This window comes from Dermacentor albipictus, unplaced genomic scaffold (genome assembly GCF_038994185.2).
Source record: "Dermacentor albipictus isolate Rhodes 1998 colony unplaced genomic scaffold, USDA_Dalb.pri_finalv2 scaffold_15, whole genome shotgun sequence".
NCBI lineage: Eukaryota > Metazoa > Arthropoda > Arachnida > Ixodida > Ixodidae > Dermacentor > Dermacentor albipictus.
In genome coordinates this window covers 12,794,933-12,814,530 of record NW_027225569.1, presented here as the reverse complement: position 1 = coordinate 12,814,530, position 19,598 = coordinate 12,794,933, and the positions used below count along the sequence as shown (strand labels likewise).

Sequence of the window (19,598 nt, the reverse complement as noted above, 5' to 3'; positions counted from 1 at the left end):
TTTCGGTTTTGTTTCCTCGCGTTGAAATAAAAACTGTTTTGCTCACTGATAATTTTACGTCACTTAAGTAATGTTCACGAATGAAACAGCCATGAATTTAACACGCGTGTTGAAATGCCCGCTACGTTCACTTGGCAGAAGCAAAATTTGCCCGTCCGAGCGTGGTTACGTTTGAAATATATATCGGGGGGCTGTCGGAGCATGCTCGAAGTGTGAAGACGCGGCGTAATTGTCCTTAATTTGCTTAGCTATAACGGTGCGGCTGCCCTTTATTTCTGTCGAGTGCAGTTTGCTCTGATGTGAGGTAGAACTACAAAGCCGCCCATGTTACTGAATGATCTAGTGGACCTGAAGCTGCCAGAACTCCGGTATTTCCTCCACAAGTTCTTGCGACTGTGTGCCGTTGTCACCAAATGCGAGCGTAGTCATTTGGCGGAGATTTAGCAACACATGTTCTAGAACTATCGTTCACCGCTCTCTCACGGCATGGAGAAGCAGCGTGGTTGGTCCTTAGTGAAAATTTCTATTTATTGCGAATTTTGCGATAGCAATTATATGGACACAACCGTCGAAATATATCTGTCGGTGTTACCGTGAGCTTTCGTATAAAGTCAAGTGCGATAAGATCCTATCCCGCGGCGTTGGCTGTGCGCGTTAAAGGAAGTTTTTGAGGCTGAGCCGGGCTCGATGGGCGCCCCAAGTATCTATAGGAGGTCACGTGATAAAACGCGCGCAAGCCGGGAGAGGGATGCGCTAGTTTAGCGCGTTTCTCCTCCTCTAGCCGTTTCTCTAGCCCGGTCTTGCGCCACCCTCGCTCTGTTTTGGTGATAATTTCCGATGGACGCAAAGCTGGGGGGAGGGGGGGGGGGCACTCAGATAACGCAATTTTGCGGAGACGCTTTGACGGAAGAGGCAGCAGAAGCGTTCGGTCCGCTCTGTTCGCGCCCTTCGTCACGCCAACGCTGTGACAGCGAGTGTTCGCCGTCATTAGACAGTTTTAGTACTGCGTCATGACGATACGTACGCAGCACGCAAGGGCTTTGCGGAACGTAGGAGCGCGTGTCGCGTTGGGGCTTTTAGTACTGCGAAATGCCTACGTACGTAAGAGGGTGAGCGTTAGACGCCGGGTGCGTCGGAGCGCATTGGCCGTGTCCGCCAGTACGTCGAACCGTCGGCCAAACTAGACGCTGTTGATCTCGCAATCGTGTGGGCGCGTTACCGCTTCGTCGGACTATATTTAGGCCTTTAAAAGACTCTTACTTTAATGCGGATATAATGCACGAATCATATCGAGAAAAATAAAAAAAACTAGTACTTGCTTTCTCAGGCTGGCACGGTCATTTGCGACAAACTGCGCCAAAAGCAGGTCGAGCCTTTCGCGCAAACAGCACACACTGAACACTTCCTCCAAAACAAAGTTCCTATTTTTCCTATGCATTCCCAACGTGCAGGGTCTGGGAATGCCTTCTGCGCGTTCACTTCACGCAGCAAAGCCAAATCGTAGGCCATTGAAAGTACCGCATTCCGCGAGTCGCCTTTGACGCTGCCATCTTGGGAAACTCCTTTGTCTCGCGCTCTCCCGAACAAACGAGAACCACGAGAGCAGCACGCAAGGCTCCCTACGTACGCACGCAAGAATCGGATGCGTGCGTACGCAACGGCCGCGTACGCATCTCGTACCGTTTGTGTTGCGTTCTGCACATGCGCAGTTTGCAGAACGCAGCGATCTTACGTACCCAACGCCGTTGCGTACGCTACGTACGCAGTACTAAAACTGCCTATTGAGTGAGATCTGTTGTTTGCACGTACGCGCGTGAGCCAGTGCTTCCTAATTTAAGGAGTAAGCGAATGTTTACTGCAGTTTATTCAGCCGATGAAACAACGAACCTTGGTTCGAGCAATAGTTCGTGCAGTGGTTCATGCAGCATTGGGGCGAAACTGCTGTATTTTTGTTTTTATATTTCTAGGGGGTTCCAAAGCAGTGTTGCGTACGCTAATATTTGTTTCTAGCCGCGGAACGCAACGCACTGCGGTAGCCCAGTGGCTTTGGTGTTGCGCTGCTGAGCTCGACGCGACGGGTCCAACCACAACCGCGGCAGTCACATTCCAACGGGGGCAGAATGCGAAAACGCGCGTAACCGTGCATTCCGTACACGTTAAATAACCCGAGCTGCTAAAAATAAATCTGCAGCTTTGCATTACCGTGCGCCTCATAACAAGATATTGATTTTGGAACTTAAATCTTCAAAATTTAGTTTAAGTCGCGGAATTACATTTACAATCGACACTGTTGACTGCACCTACTGAACTTATCTCTTTGCTGTGCTCTCTTTAGTAGCCAATACTTTTTTTTAGATTTACTTATGGTCAGAATCCAGTGTGACAAATCCAAGTTTTCCTTATCATGGGAATCCAGCTATCGCTTAAGCGTGTGAGGTATCAACAAACATGGTCAAGGAAAACCAATATATAGAGTTCGAAGTAATTGCAGAACATGACAAGGATGAAAGAATGATACACGGCATTACAACCAGGACAGGAACCCGAGGGCCTGCCTAAAACAGAAGAGTTTATCGGGTATTTCTTCTCCTGCATTAAAATCTTTCTCTCGCCAGACTCATCTCCAATATCAGAGGAATGGCAATCTTCCATGACTCTTAGCGTGCTATTGAGAGTCAAACGACCCATGCGGGAATGTTGACTCTTCTTTCTGACTCTACTCGCGCAAAAGTGGGTCTTCGGAAGAAAAAAGAGAGTCAAGTTGCCGTGACTCACTTTTTACTCTCTTTTCTCTTAGAGTGTAGGTGGGAAATTTCGCCGTCGACAGGGAATGAGATGGGGAATGGGCCGGAAGTTCGTTGCGGCGGTGACAGGCGTTCGCGCTGTCCAATAGTTGACCGCGATTCGATGTCAACATCCGGCCGCATTCCCGCGCTCGTCACCCCTGCAGAAGCAGCCGAACCAACTCCTAACGTTGACGGTACGCGCGTGTTTTCAAGCATGTCTTCGCAACCGCCCACCAAGCGACTCAAGAGCCATCACTGGAGCGAAGACGAAAAAATAGATTTGGTCCATATCATAAGCGAGAAAACCACTGCTTTATTTAGTAAGTTCAACGTTTATGGAGTGATAAAAGTGGCGGTTGACGTAGGCTTCTTCATGCTCTCCAGGAGCCTGTATCCACACATGCGTGCCGTCAATTGCACCCACGACGCGCGGAAAGCCAGCGACAGCGTAGGAGCAGCCTTGGACTCCCCGCATCTGTCTAGGCGACGGCCAACTGGAAAAAAACGAGGGTGGTCGCCTTTAAATTCACGCCGATGTCATGCGCGGTCTTGCACACAATGACACACGCACATATTCAGGGAGGCACACGTATATAGTGTTAAGCTCGTGCTGACCATCACACAGCTACGCACGACGTCGGCTTGAAAGAACAAAATGACGAACTGCTCACTTGAGGCTGGAAACGTTATTCACGGAGAGCGACACCTTCGCGGTACTTGCAATCAGCTTCGTTGCACTCGAGTAGGTGCAAACATTCGAGACATCGTCAGCTGATGTTCTGGCAGCGCAGCTTGTTCAAATTTAAAGTTCGACGAAGCGGGAACGCGGCCACACGTTACATCATATTAGCGAGATCAACAGAACCTAGTTCCATCGATGATTCGACGTACCGCATGCCGGACGCGGCCAACGCGCTCCGACGCGCCCGGCGTCTAACGCTCGCCCTCTACGCACGTAGGCATTTCGCAGCACTCAATTCCTAACGCGACACGCGCTCCTACGTTCCGCAAAGCACTTGCGTGCGGCGTATTTATCGTTATGACGCAGTACTAAAGCTGTCTACTAAAACAGGCAGTAGAAAATAAATGGTTGGAGAGAGGCTTACCTGATGAGGCAACCCGGCGTACCGTGCGGGTTGCGGTCGATTCGTGGGCACAGATCACATCTCCGGCAGTAATCAAGAAGCATCCGGAGGCAAAAAATTTCAGTGCCAGCATCACCTGCAGCTCGGCACTCAAAGCACCACTCCGACACGTCGGGTGCTCGATCTCGGAGCGCAGGAACTCTGCAAGAAATACTATGCCGTCCCGCCCGAAGCGTACGCGCCGCTGCAGCTCCTCCTCGCTGAAGGCGTCCAGCGGATTTGTCCTGTCGCGAAACACGCGTTCGCGGCGCAGCAAGTGCTCGGCGAGCATCTCGAGGCGGGCCAACCGCAGGGCAGCCATGTTGGAAAATACTGAATAAGTTTTGGATAAGCCAGCTCGGAGCAGGCTAGATTCCGGTCTCATTTCAATCTTAATTTGGTGTCTTGTTTCAGTCTAGTCTCTTTCGTGCAAGCGACTTATCGGCTAGGGAAGATTAAGCCTCCAATAAGATTCGAATGAGCCTGAAGATCAGAATAAGACCGGACTAGAGAGTTTTGGGCAAGCGGGCCCAGAACTCTGGGAGCTTGAGTGTGGAGACCTTGGGATCGCTGGGCGGTAGCGCTGACGGCAGTACTTGATTGGGAGAATCCGAGGCCATGACATTTGATAGCAGGTTGACTGCGAAGACAGCAGGGCTCAAACTCCTTGTGGTTGAAGGTCCAGCGAAGTGGCTGAGTCACCAATTTGTAGGTGAAGAAAAACCGCACAGAAAAACCGCTGGTGCCTGGCGTCCACAAACTAAATTTTAACAGAGCCCACTCATTCAGGTGGGAGTGGGACCAAGCGCCACTGGCCTTCGTTTTCGTAACCGCTGATTCCACTGATCGTGCAACGTCAGCGTGCTGGGTATGCCGTCATCATCTTTTGTGATCGGATCACAGTGTGACGTAGCAGTGCGCTACAGTGTATTATACCGCTACAATGTAAAAAGTGCGGTTGCTACATTCGTTGATAAAAATTATATAACTGACATCAACACACCATAATCAGCTCACCTCTGTCTGATGAATGTCAGCATCACCCCCGATGACATCACGATCAGGGAGAATAGTGTCCTTGCTTGGTTCCTAACACGCAAAAGAAACAATCCACCAGGAATGGCATTACTTACTAGTAAAAATGGAGTTTGCTTACTTTAGCCAAACATGGACACACCTAAGTATCTTATGAAAATGGCTGCTGTAGAACATGGGTTGAAAGGGAGTACTGCTTTGAAAAAATGCAAAAAATCATCCACCAAAAAGGGTGTTATCTCACAGAAACAACCATTTTTCCTATGCTGAAATATGATTTGACAAGTAAAAGACAAGTAAAGACAATACAAACAGATGTTGTCGTTAAGGACACTGTCGAATAAAGGTTGGATGAAGGTCACGAAACAGAACAGAGTTGTGATCTTACATTACAGAAAAAAATGTGATTTCCACGTTTGTTCAGAAATGTTATACATAGGTGACGTATGCTAAAAACGCCTCCCCTCTACTTTCATCATGACAGCATTATCCACAATGCCCCAGTACTTAGCAAGAAGAGTGCCTTCACTGGGCTATTAAATTGCAAAAGAAGCACTCCCCTGGAAAAGGCGCGGTTTACCCATGGGGACAACATTTGGTCAATGTCGCCAAACATAGAAACAGCTAATTACCTCATACCTAAACGATACCTAAGCGGGGGAACATTCTCGACACGTGGTGTTGTCTCGTGGTAGCAACCACTCTTGCCCATGCGTTACTACAGCGCTGCCAAGTACAGTCGACCAAAAAAGTTTACGGACCACGGGGTCTCAGAAAATGCTAAATATACGAGCAGCCTTTAAAAGTAGCTAGTAAAACCATACATCACAATGTTGTTCACATATACCAGTAAAGGCTGTAAATGGGAATACCAGGCTGCGTTTTCAGGCTGCGAAGATATTCAGATTTTCGTCAGATCTCTTGGTCCGCAAACTTTTTTGGTCGACTGTACATATCGAGTAACGGCAGCTCGCAGAAGTGTTTTAAAGGAGGCAAGTAGGTTTAGCACTCAACACATCGAACGGCTCAGACGACTCGACAATAGAAACGGACAGCCCCATATGTACACTCTCCCACAAGATACTGCGGGGCGCACGAGTATTGGCGGCGAGGAGTTACGGAGTCGCCATCTATCGGAAGCGCCTCGCTGGCGTAGTATGAGGGATCACGTGGTGCGCTCCTCATAGGTTTTGCTGTTGGCGCTCACTGAAAACGCCACGCGCGAGCTCTCCCGGACCTTTGTGCAAGTACTTTTGAAAGAAGAGAAGTTGTTTACTGTCTAAATAGTAGTCTTGGGCAAACTGAAAGCACACAATCGTTTACTGACGCTATCTCTTTACCTAATACGTACAGTGAACGCCACTGCGTGCGGTCGCCGCGATGGAGTCTCCCGAACCGGCTTCTTGCGTGAAAGGTAGGTAAACCGCTGAGAGCAAGCTATGTGAAATATGTTCTTATAGTGTTTGTATAACTAAATGGAGCCTAATAGAACGAAGCCTCAATGCAGCGATCGCACAGATTCGCAGCGACCGACTGCGCGTCCGCATGCTTGTCCGCGCACTGTTTCGCTTTCGCCGCGCGCGCGTTTTCGCACCGTGCCATGAGCTTTAGGCCGCAGAATGTGAGCATTTGACAGTATACAAGCAACCATTGCTGCGTGGGCGCTATCAGAGCTGTTCAAAAATAATTTCATTGTAGAGACTTCGACGCCTACAGGGACTGTGATGTGCCGTCGCGACGATTCAATATTTTTTTCTTCAAAATTCTTTGAACTTTCTATATTATTTCTCAAATTGCGTCACACTGTTGTTTATCGGTGTTCTCAGCGTGCAATTTCCCGCTGCTCCTTTATTGTAATCCACTGCATTAATTTCTAACATAAACATGACCATATGCCATGCTTTTTTTAAATGTGCTTCTTACCGCTGCCTTTCCAATCCACTGAACTTGCCAGTATCTATAGCATCGACAAGTTCATAGACCAAACCATCATGACATTCAGCGGACTGCGGCGAGCGTCTCAGCGCGCGCTTTCAGAATATCGCAGACCGGGGGCCGTAGCAGAAATCTTCCTCGCGTCTGTGCTTGCTGCATACCCGAGTTGTAGCCGATGACTGTTTGCCGGTTTTATGTTTCGCGAGCCAAGCTTCACGCAGCTTCTTGTCCTGCGGCTACGTGTCCAGAATATGGCGGAATGTGTCCAGAACGTGGCGGAATGTCCAGAATAGCGCCCCAGTACAGGGGCGCTATTCTGGACATTCCGCCATTTTCTTCGGTGCGTGACGTAGGCGCGACGCAAACAAAATGGCGCCGGTGGCCCAGTTTTGCTTACGTAACGTGACGCCAACTTGACGTTTCGCCTATGAAACTGAAATGAAGGCACTGAATGTAGCGTTATCGATAAAGCAAAACAGTTTTCCTCCGCAGTAAAAATAAAGCAGCTATCTCAAAGCGTATGATTGTTCCGTCGAAAACGCTTCGCGCTTCCGTCGTCTGCTGCGTACAAGCCGTCGTCTGCTTCAATAGCTAGGATGCGTGTCCCCGGAAAATGCAATGAGTCATCGCATGTTGGCGCCAATGCCCTTGTTTTCTTGCTTGAGACAACATACGCGACCTACCAGTGGTGATGCGCACACGTTCTAGGCCACGTTATCGCTATTTCGTGAAACGCAAGTGACTCAGCCCGACTCGGCTGGCTCAGAAACGGCCGAATATCACCGATAGCGTTGCGGGCGCCAGAGATAACCACTAGCGCGACGCAAGCGCCGGCGCTGCCATCTCTTGTTCATTTCGCTAGTTACTCGCACCGCGGGAGGAAACTTCAAGGCGCCATCTTGCGTACATTTCTTTTTATAAATTAGAAAGAGGCCGTTGTCATAACGTCTGATTGTGCGAAAAGGCATTAATCTCGATTACAATAGAAATGCAGCAGTGAAAAGTGGACAACATTGCTGAAAGTTTGCTATATTCAACCAATATTATTTCGTATAAACGCGTTCTTTTCAAAAACGATGGCCCCAAACACAAATGCCAACACCACCCGAGAGCGATGCAAATACTATGAGCACGCGTTATGAACAAAAGATTTTCGTGGCGCCAAACGACGGGGAAAATGTGGCGATACGCATTCATCTCGGCTGCCATTGCATATGGCTGCTCATTAGCATAATTCGCGCGGCTCGTCGCAGCAAAAATTATGGCGGAAAATCTCAGCAATGGCGGCCCAGTGCAACGTCACGCATCGTCAAACTGACGATTACGAAACAGCCCTTCCTGTGACGCTCCTCACAAGATATTCCTTCAGCCAATCAGCAAGCTGGCAGGGCGCATATCTTGAATCGCCACCACATATTCGCGCAATTGCAGATGCATTGCACTGGCTTCTGCACGCTACCGCTCACATTCTTTTTGAAGCGCTAACATCACAATATATCTGCCAAGGACCAAAAAAATGTATTAGTCCATAAAATTTGCAGCTCCACGTCACGTTTCGTCATCTTGATGAAAACGCAAAATGACATTTCGCAAAACTTCCGTTTCCCGGCAAAAATTTCAAGGCACGTGAGCTCGCCACAGCCAATAAGAGATTAAACATGGCAGATAATGGCGGCTGTGCAGCCGCCATGCGTGTCCAGAATAGAGCCCCAGATTGTCACCTACATCAGCATGGGGGGTTATGGGAGCAGCGATTGAAGCGCGACTATGTTTGGAGGGAAGAAACATTGGGAAATAAAAATGCGTTTTTTAATTCAAACGAGACACAGTTAGTTTCATTCAACGAAAATAAAATTCCTAGTCAATTTTATATATTCCTGATGAGTTAAGAAAATACGTTTAATTTTATTATTAATAATAAATGGATTTCTTTTCAGCGCTCATCGCTACAGGGGGGGGGGGGGGGTTGACGCCACTATCGCTCGCAGTGCAATGCACGTCTTGAAATGGACAGAAAGGCGCACTCGTATCACTTGTTGAAATACGCCCCCCTCACAAATTGTGTTTTCTTGCTTGTCGAAGTTTGTCTGAATTTGGTGACGCGGGTAGCTTCACTGCTTATTAATCTGTCCAGTCAAAAGTAGTGAGTTACGACCGCCAGATAATTGTGTAGCTGTTTTTGTGCGACTGCGCTGGCCGACGGGCTTGGCATCCGACAATAGGATCAGCATTCTACACCTAAAGATTTCGTCGGCCTCCAAAGAAAGTATGTTTCATATGTTCTGTGCAGGGATCTGATTTCGACAACCGTACGGCTGGCCTTTTCCTGCATCGCTTTCCACGCTGAAAGCTCGAAACGCCCATCAAGTCGAATGGCGGGCAATTTGAATATATAGCTCCAAAGGAAGAACAACAAAACAAATTTCGCGCCTTCGAAAGCAAAATGACGTCGCTTCTGCTTTTAATGGACATGGCGTCATGTTATTTTATCTTCCGCCGGAAGTGTTCCCACCACATACAGATAGCGCTAAGCCCCATGAACCGGCGATGGACCGCCATCTTTTGAACGAATGGGCTCCTATGGAAGCTTCGCTACCAGGTATATTTACCTTGCCAGGGGTGCACCGCTAGCAGGGGAGAAGCGGCGTTTCGCCACGCGCTCGCACGCTCCGCAATATTTTGTGGGCGAGTGTACATGCCCTGTACATTGAACTGGGCCAGTATATACGGTGTTTCCGGTGTTCAACAACACATAAGCCCCATCTCCTTTACATTTCCCAGCAAATGTATTATTAAATTATCGGATATTCCTTTCTTAAACCAATCAGTTCCTGATAACAGGGCTTTGTTAAGGTAACATCACTAGCATCACTAGCCAGTGAACACATCGCGTTAATTAATATAACAAACGATAAAAGCAACCCCTATATAAGTCATTTAACAGACTAAAAAAACAAAAAGGAAGCGATTGTACGATGCCGTAAAACACGCGTGCACTACATCATGTAAAGTATAAAATGACTTTTTGAATAGCTACTTTTCAGCCGTAGACACTGCCCAAGATAAGTTTTTTTTTTCTCGCGATTTGCCCGCACTACTCACCACTAACGCACACAAAAAATGCGGGATCAGTGTGTCCGAATCGACACGAAAGCATGATCACGTTGCATGATGGCAATCGCATTAGTAATCCAGACCATGACTGCCTTAACGAGTTGAATCAATTCCGTGCCTGAGGTAGTTGATCTACACTAACCTATTTCGCAGCACATCAACATGACTGTCGACAGCATTGCATCCATATTAAATAACCTGAGATTGTCCGCAGCAGCAGGCGTTGACGAGATTAACTCATACATATTAAAAAGCCATACAGTTTCAACTTAATTATTATATCGTGTATTCCGGCAATCTCTATCGACAGGAAATCTTCCCCATGACTGCAAAATCACGAAGGCGTTTGCAATCCCTAAGAGTAGCAATAGAAACTCACCGATATATTAAGGACCAATTTCACAAACTTCCATCTGCTGTAAGTTGCTATTGCATATCATCACCTCCCATATTTACGATCTAAATTGCAGACCAACGTGGATTGAGGAAGGGTTTATCATGCGAAACCCAACTATTTGACTTTCCAATTGACTTACATTTTAAGGTAGACAAAAACCTGCCAACTTACTGCCTTTTTCATGATTTTTCTGAAGCCCTTAGTCGCGTAGCTCACTGCTAAGTAATTTCTAAACTATCTTATTTGTGCTTAGATTCACTAACGTTATCCTGGATCCGGAACTTTCTTGCCGTTCGGCAGCAGTTCACCTTTGTTAATAATTTTTCCTTCCCCTCTTTTTTGTGCCCTCTGGTGTGCCGCAGGGCATGTCCTCAGTCCAGAACATTTTCTCATACAAATTAATAACTTACCGAATAACATGTCTTTTCATGTGCGGATTTTTTGCTCACGACTGTATTGTGCACCTAGTGATTGCTAGCACTTATGTATCCGTAAAAATACAAACTGACCTTGACCTTACTGCAACTATAGCACTTGGTGTAGCAATTCATGCCTATAGCAACTGGTGCTGCACGTGGCTAATTTCGCTTAATCCAAACAAATGTGAAGAAATCTATTTCCCTCGCCGACATTTCAGTTCTAACTTTTCAAACTGTACAAATGAGATCCATGTGTCAGGAACTACTTCTTTCGAATGTCTAGGCGTAACCCTTACATCAAACGTTTCCTCGACCGCATATAATCAACATCTGCGGCAAGCCCTACCGGTCCTTGGGCTTCATACGCCGGAATCTGCGTAAGATGCTGATTAAGGTACGAATATTAGCCTGTCTAAAATCTTTCGCCCTAAACTTGAACTTGCTTTTTCATTATGATCCCCTAATCTTGCTTATTTAACCACTATGCTACAATCAGTTCACAGTGGAGCCGCTCGATTTATCTCACAAAATTGCAACTACAGCGGAAGCATTACGCAAACTAAAACAATTTACCAATTATTTCTTTGAACACTCGTGATGATGCAGCACTCTTTTCGCTGTTTCACTCACGGACGAAGGCCATCACCTATGACTGTGGCTAAAAAAATAGTTTGTCTCCAAGCGACAGCAAACAATATTACTTTTGTTCTGTCCAGCTACGTGGTATTTTTATATATTTAAACTCTAGCTAAACATAGCTGGGATATCCTGTATAAATCGGGTAACAGACTTTCACCACTAATATACAGACCCATTTTCTTAACTGGCATTCCCTAGAAAGTAATGGAGCATATATAATGCCCGCAACCATTTACCATTCTTGAAAGTAATGCCTTTTTCACATTATCACAGCATGGATTTCGGCGCTCATTTTCCTTCGAAACGCAACTTTTTTTCACGCCTACACTGCATGCTATACTAGACCAGGGTTCCCGTACTGATTGAACTTTTCTTGCTTTTTCCATGGCAGTTGACAAAGTAAATCATAAATTACTAATGCATAAGCTGGCCTTGCTTAAATTGGATCTTAATTTACTACTATGCCTGAAGTGTATTCTTACTAATTGCGTTCAGTGTGTTACTATAAACGACCACGATTCGCCACTATATGAGGTAGCATCCGGTGTTCCTCATGGTTCTGTTTTAGTTCCAATACTTTTTAAAATTTATGTTGATGACTTACCTAACCAAGTGTCTCCATTAATGCATTTATATGCAGACGAGTGCGTTTTTTTTACCGCGAAGTCTGTGACCTCAGTGACGAGCAGGTGTTACAAGCCGACCTTAATTTTGTCGCAATTAGGTGTAAACCTTGGAAAATGGAACCTAACCTTAGCAAGTGTAAACTAATGCGCGTTTCCCATCAGAACATTTGTCTCTCCGTCTTACAACATAAACAATATTTGACTAGAGACAGTAACTTCCTAAAAGTACTTAGGAGTTCTCATATCTGTTACTTTGACTTGGATACCCCACATTCCCTCGATAATCTCTAATTCTAACCACACGCTAGAGTTTCTCTGGCGCAACTTCTGTAAAGCCCCTGCCCCTCTAAAGGTACTCGCATATAAGGCACTTGTTCGATCAAAACTAGAATAGCCAGCTTCAATCTGGTACCCTTACCGAGGTGATCTATCTCAAACATTTAAACTTGTCCAGAATAACGCAACTCGCTTTTATGCTTTCAAATTACAACCGCACAGCCATCGTAACACTAATGAAAAATAGCTTATTATTCTCATCGCTGCCGAAAACCTTTCCGTCTCTGTCTTTTCCATAAAATTTACAATCACACGTCTTTGAGAGGCCAGCTCATTTCAACACCCACCTACTATTCGCCTCGCGTTGAGCACAAAAATAAAGCCGGCTGCATCCACTGCAATGCGAAGACATTATCTTATCTTTTCTCATTGACGCTTTTCATCTAATTAAAATATTTGAAAAGCTAATTGATTAGTTAATACTAATTATCCAATTAGGTGGAATGAAATTAATATAGTTAATAGTTTAAGTATCTCCAAGTGATGGCAAAGTAACGAAGCATATATTATACTCGCAACTATTTACCTTTCTTGAAAGTAATGCCTTTTTCACATCATCACAGCATGGATTTCGGCGCTCGTTTTCCATCACAACGTCACGCGCAACTCACAATGTCACGCACAACAAAAGACTGGAACCACCTGCCTGCTCTATCACCTGCCAGCTCTATTGCATCTATCATCGATAGTGCGCTTTTTCTCAAATGCTTATTTGATTATTTTTCTTGTGATACTAACGCCTTATATTTTTTCTCATGTTCTAATACGTATCGTATACCTCTTATTTCTAAGATTTTAAAGAACACCATCGCTGCCTCAAGCAAGATCTTATGCCATATTTTTCAACAATCCCTAGCATCTGGAATGTCACCCACCGATTGGTTAAAAGGAAAAATAATAACGATTCTCAAATCTGGAGATGATCATACACCTGACAACTTACGGCCCATATCTTTAACCTGCATATGTTGCAAAATGCTTGTACACTTCCTACGTGTACAGCCACCTAGAAGCTCACAATTGCTTTTTTTTCTAATTAGCATGGTTTTAGGAAGGGATTTTCTTGTGACACGCAATTGTTTGAACTAATGACTGACTTGCACATTAATATAGACTGCAACCTTCAAATTGACTGTATCTTTCTTGACTTTTCTAAAGCTTTTGACCGCATGCCCCACTGTCTCCCAATTTCTAAATTATCTGCCCTACGACTTGACTCTTCTACATTATCCTGGATTCGTAATTTTCTTTCTTTTCGAGAACAGTCTACTGTTGTTAACAATTTCTCTTCCCCGCCTTCTTCTGGTAGCTCTGGGGTGCCACAAGGCAGCGTCGTCGGCCCCTTACTCTTCTTAATCTACATTAACGACTTACCCACACAGATTACTTCCTGCATGCGCCTTTTTGCCGATGTCTGCATAATCTACCGTCCTATTCACACGACCGACGATCACTTGAAACTTCAAGGAGATCTTAACCTCATCGCTAACTGGTGTAACAAATGGCTCATGACACTAAACTTTACAAAGTGCCAGGTGATGTGCTTCAGCTGAAAATCTGTAAATTCTAAATATTCGTATCATCTTAATAACACTATGCTTTCCCACACATCATCATACAAGTACCTTGGTGTTGTTCTTACAGAGAATACTTCATGGGCCCCACACATCGCTTCTACATGCGCCAAAGCATCACGTTCTCTTGGCTATCTAGGACGTAACTTGCGAAATGCCCCGCCAAACATTCGAAAACTCCCTTTCCGAGCATTCATTTTGCCACAGTTAGAACTCGCCACCCCAATTTGGTCCCCTCATCAATATTACCTAATAAATATGACGGAAATGATACAAAACAGAGCAGCCCCGTTCATACCCCGTAACTACAGTATAAACTCAAGCATTGCACAAATTAAACTAGACCTACTGTTGCCGCCATTGGATATCCGCCGCAACATCGCTCTTCTGTGCTCATTCCACAAATATATTTACACTAATAAACGAACCCGGTTACAACTACAAATACCCCACTCTTTTTCACGCAGATTACATAATCAGTTCAGTTTCCTGCGCATATACGGTAAAATAAATGCATTTAATTCATCTGCACTACCACGTGTGTCTTTCATCTCCCGTAACAAGTGTTCGTGTGCGTTCGGATGTTGCTTTGTATTCCTAGTGCCTTCAATATTGTGTAACACGGTAATCTTTTTATAGGACTGTTCCTGTTGGAAATTTGTACTTTACTCTTTAATAGGCCCCCCTTACTTTATGCCCTGCCATAGGGTCTGTAAGGTTCTTTTGAATAAATAAATAAATAAAGATATACATATCTTCGCGTGATGCACATTCACTGGGCATCTCACATTATAGTACGCATCTGGCATCTTGTTAACCACTGGTGTTTCTCTTTTCATTTTTTTCCCTTCCGGTTTACTAGATACGTACTTGTTTAATGTCAGGTCATTTTTACTGTTTGTTACAGTTAATGTTTTTGAGTGTTCCTGTATTTCTTAACACTTGTATATTGTTGCCAATCTTTTTGTTTCTTTTCTAAGTAGCCAATTCATTTTTCAATTCTAACTTAACTCCCCTTTTTTCAAACTTCGGCGATTGAAGGTATTTATAATTAATAAATAAATAATATAAATAAATAACTCCAGCAAATCACACTTCAACTGCCATCTATTGAATGAGGTTTGAATACGAGCAGTGACACCACTGGTAGCCTATTATGCACGAAAACTCACGAAACGGTGCAGAGTTATGACTTTAAATTGCAGAGGAATGAAGTACGGTTACTACATTTGCTGATGATCATTATAGATTATCGAGGTACTACAAGTTGGTGACCTCTGTCTCAAGTCAACTATATCAGTGTTACACACGACGGCGCTGTGTTCTCCGTAAAGACCACCTTCCTTAATTTCTTATAACGCAAAAAAGCACATTCCACCAGGTATGGTATTATCTTTTTTTATCAATCTTTTCTACGTTGAGATGCAGTCTTGCCAAGTAAATTCCATGTAAAGAAAATAAGCATATACTCTTTCACAGCTATCTCGTCGAAGATATTGAATCGTGGTGGAATGGCAACCCTGCTACTACTGGTACTATATAACGCAAAATATGTTTATGGGACTGCCGAGAGCTATCATTTACAAGTGAAAGCAGAGGGCCTTCACTGGGTTTCTAAGCTGCATAAGAGACAATCCACCGGGAATTGTGTTACCTCAGTAAAGACGAAGTTGCCGTACTCTCACAAAAGAGACGTCTGAAAATCTAATCAAAGCTTCCACTGAACAACGCCTGAATAGGAGGACTGCTTTCATCCTAAACCGCAAAATACGATCTAAGGTCTATAGGGTTGTCTCGTAGTAGCAACTAATCTTACATGTGCTGAACTATAATGTAGCCAAGTAAGTGCCAGGTAAAGACAATGCGCACATGACACTTCTTTTCTACGCATTTCGTTCAAAATACTACTGAAATATATTTGAATAGTTGCACCTGTACCACCTGTTTTTTCATATGCAGGAAAATGATGAAATCGACCATATTTGCATACATTTGCAGAAAGGAGCATAGTTGCTAAATTCTTTGATCAAAGTTACACTTTCGTGAGATACTAAAAGTAGCTCACCTCTGTGTCAACCATTTCAGTACTTCCCGCGATGATACCGCCCTCAGTGGGAAGGGTGTCTTCACAGGGCACCTAAATTGTAAAAGAGAAAAGACCTTAGAAATAGAGTAAATGTAAATGTGAAGTAAGTGTGAACCAAAGATAATGGACATATGCAACCTTTTATAAAAATCTCATCAAATATATCGAACGGTGTTTGAATGGGGACATTGATACGATTGGTATTATATAATGCGGTCGGTGCAGTCGATAAATGTTATCCATGTAAGTTACGCAGTAAAATCAGTGCGCCTTTGAATCGATCTTCTCTGCGATATACAATGTGGCACAGTGCTCAGCGGTAAGTGGGCCTTCACTGGGTTCTTCAATATCGAGAGAGAGAATCCACCGGGAGTTGGGTTTTTTTATCCTTGTAGAAACGAAGTTCGCATGGTGTCACCAAGCGCAGATAAAGCTAATTATCTGGCAAAAGGCACTGCTACTGAACAAGGGCTGAATGGGGGGGGGGGGGGAGGTAGGGTACTGCTGTCATGCTAAATGCTGAAGACAATCCACCAGGTACAATGTCATTTTGCATTTACAACCAATCTTGTCTACGCCTAGCTATAGTGGCACCAAGTAGATGCCAAGGAAAGGCAATGCACCACAGCGCGCCTCTTTCATAATCATCACACCGAAGAAACTATATCTACTGGTGGTTGAATAGGAATACTGCTGCCACTGGTATTTAAAAATGCAAAACCAGATTTAAGTAACTCAAATTTCGCGTTTCCACATGCGAAAACCACGATTGGGATCATGATGCAGGCGGTAGTGGGAGGCCCCCGTTTACCTATGGCCACGTGAGGTTCTTTAGCAGGGCGCCCAATGCACGGCACGCAGCGTTGTTGCATTCCGACCCCGTGCGAATGCGGACGCCGCGGCCGGGATCGAACCCACCACCTCGAAGTCACAGCGCAACGCCACAGCCACAGGGGGTCACCGCGGCGAGTACAGGAAAAAAAGTATAAAACCCTCCAGAGATATGATATTAAACTGGATAAAAAGTTATGCTTGCTACATTTGCCCGATAATCGCTGCACACAACGGACGCAGTGTAAATCTCAGCTCACCTCTGCCTCAATAATGTGCGCTTTTCCCACAGCGCCACAACCTTAAGCTGAAACATTGCTTTACTGGGCTCCTGCATTTACAAAAGGGGCAGCGCACCGGCGCAGGCCTAATTTACCCAAGCAAAAAGAAAAAGAAAGAAAGAAAGTACGAACTGGTCGTCAAACGTAGACACGGCTAATTTTCTCATCAAATGTGCCGCTAATGAAGAATGATTGAATGGAAGGACTGTATTTATCGTAAAATAAAAAAAGTAATCTACCACGCCTGGTGTTATTTCATAGTCGCATCTAGTTTTTCTATACTGAAATATCTTGCAAATGATATGCCGAGCAAATATTTATAGCAAATTTCTCTCATAATTATTTCATCAAAGATACTACTGAATGAGGGTTTAGTATAAACAATTACACTTCTGACATCTTAAAACGCAGAAACGTATATGAACCGGCCAAGCGTTACAATCGGCTTTATTTGTAGAAAGTAGTATGGTTGGCATATATTTTCTCATACATAAGTGATGTGCTATAAATAGCGTACCTTTTCCTCATCATGGCATACGATGTCATCGGGCTGAGTGCACAGAACACTTTCAGTCGGTTCCTATAATGCAAAGAGACAATTGACTGAAAATGACATTGCTTACCCTAGTAAAAAAATGACAGTTTCACACGAAAGACTAAGCATCCATTGCCATTTTAAACTATTACAACTATACAAACTAAGGAGAGCTGTTCTATCGGCCGCATAAACTTCTAAACATTCCTTTGCTAAACAAATTTAGAAGCATGGTGTCGCGCGTGCATAGGCAAGCAAGAACCCGTCTCGCTCGATGACCGCGGAAGCTTTCTGCCAAAACGCTTGAGTGAGGAAGAGCGGCAGCAGCAGCGAGCGCATTGCCCTTCGGGCTGCCTCTCCCTTCAACGCGATCAAAGCGGCGAGAACGCAGCGCCCACGGCGTCATCAGCCTTAATTGAGCGCCTAGACTCTGCACCCACCGCAGATCACTTTCAAGATAGTGCCCGCGTCGCCGCGCTTAGCTGCGCCATATGCGGCCGCCGCCGGAGTAGAATGCCCAACTGCTGCCTTGCGCGCGATGGTGTATGGCGCGCTTTCTCCCGAATCTTACTCCCGTGCGCATGCGAGATCGAGACACCATTCTTCTCGGCTCACTTTCGCAAGCTTTCACTCCCACCCTCAATGTACTGCGCCCGGCCACGACGTTACCGCACTTGAACTTTATATGGTACATCCCCGTGACGGCGACGACGATGGTGTAAATGCGCCTAGAGTGTCGATATATTTGCGCAACAAAACGAATTCAGCCTAGTGCCGCCAAAATAGACATAGGTCAGTCCTTTCAAACTTATTTCATCAAAGGTGCTTTATTAATTCATTTATTTATTTGTTAACATACCTACATTCGCTCCGAGGCATTGTTGTAGTGGGGTGTTATACATGAGTAAACGCAAAAAGTTGCAAGCATGGCATAAAAAATTGTTTGGCGTGATTACAGCAGTGTACGCAGACTACACTGGAATCAGCAGGTGACAGCGGCACACTCAATGAAAACAAATGGACTCATGTTGCACTCATGCGGAAATGCTGCCAGAGCGCAGCAGAAAACATTTCATTAGGGGTGGTGACAACATTGTCGGGAAGAGCGTTCCACTCTTTAATAGTTTAGGGAAGAAATGACGCTCGGAAAGCGGGCGTACGGCATGAATATTCGCTAATGTTATTACTGTTGTCCCTTCGTCCGATATGTACAGGAGGGGGGGGGGGGGTTGGCTGATGGTACACATGTCGATTTATTGCCGCCTCTTCGCGCACAATCTGTTTCAAAAATAAACACCTAGAAATGGTGCGCCGCAGTTTTAGAGTGTCCCACGAGACAGTGTGCTTTATACCTCTAACGCTAACATCATGACAATACTTGTTACTAACAAACCGCAGAGCACGATTCTGTATTGCCTCCAACTTGTACAAATTTTAGTGTTCTGGGTCCCAGACCACTACAGCGTACTCTAGAATTGAGCGAACATTTCAAAAGTACAGAAGTTGTTTGACATCTTGAAGGGCTTTTTTGAAACTGCCTTTATTGACATTAAGATCACGTCCGGCTTTTAAGGTGATGTAGTCGACATGTTTATTCCACGAAATGTCTGAAGAAAAAACACCGAGATGCTTTGCCGGATCTACTTTTTCGGTTAAAACGTTTTCTAAGCTATAATTGTGGAGAATGTTAGCCCGCTTTCTGCTAAAGTTAATATAACTACATTTGCTGGGATTGAGGTTCATGTGCCATTTACGGCACCAAGCAACTATTCGGTCAAGGTCACCGTGCAGGGACAAAGCATCAACGTGACTGTCTGTATCCCTGTAAACCACGCAATCGTCCACGTATAACCGTATTTTCGATGCAATATTCGACGTGA

General features: G+C 45.0%; 2 protein-coding genes across 7 annotated transcripts in view; both read right to left on the bottom strand.

Moving 5' to 3' along the window:
* Positions 1–19,598, bottom strand: part of LOC135916418 (uncharacterized) — a 95,604-nt gene that overhangs the window by 50,123 nt on the left and 25,883 nt on the right. For 4 of the 6 annotated variants that reach the window (XM_065449764.2, XM_070528897.1, XM_065449767.2 and 1 more), the window contains exons 11-14: positions 17,701–17,763; positions 16,051–16,122; positions 7,278–7,313; positions 4,928–4,999 (exon numbers count right to left, since the gene is read on the bottom strand). In XM_065449764.2, the coding sequence (XP_065305836.1) occupies positions 4,928–4,999; positions 7,278–7,313; positions 16,051–16,122; positions 17,701–17,763 (243 nt within the window). The remainder of the gene's footprint in view (positions 1–4,927; positions 5,000–7,277; positions 7,314–16,050; positions 16,123–17,700; positions 17,764–19,598) is intronic. The other 2 variants (XM_065449770.2, XM_065449765.2) reach the window with 1 other exon arrangement.
* Positions 3,100–4,643, bottom strand: LOC139051880 (putative nuclease HARBI1). The gene is made up of 2 exons (XM_070528915.1): positions 3,889–4,643; positions 3,100–3,304 (listed from the first exon to the last, which is right to left on the bottom strand). Exons 1-2 carry the CDS (start codon positions 4,293–4,295, stop codon positions 3,100–3,102), a joined length of 612 nt encoding a protein of 203 aa, XP_070385016.1. The 5' UTR covers positions 4,296–4,643.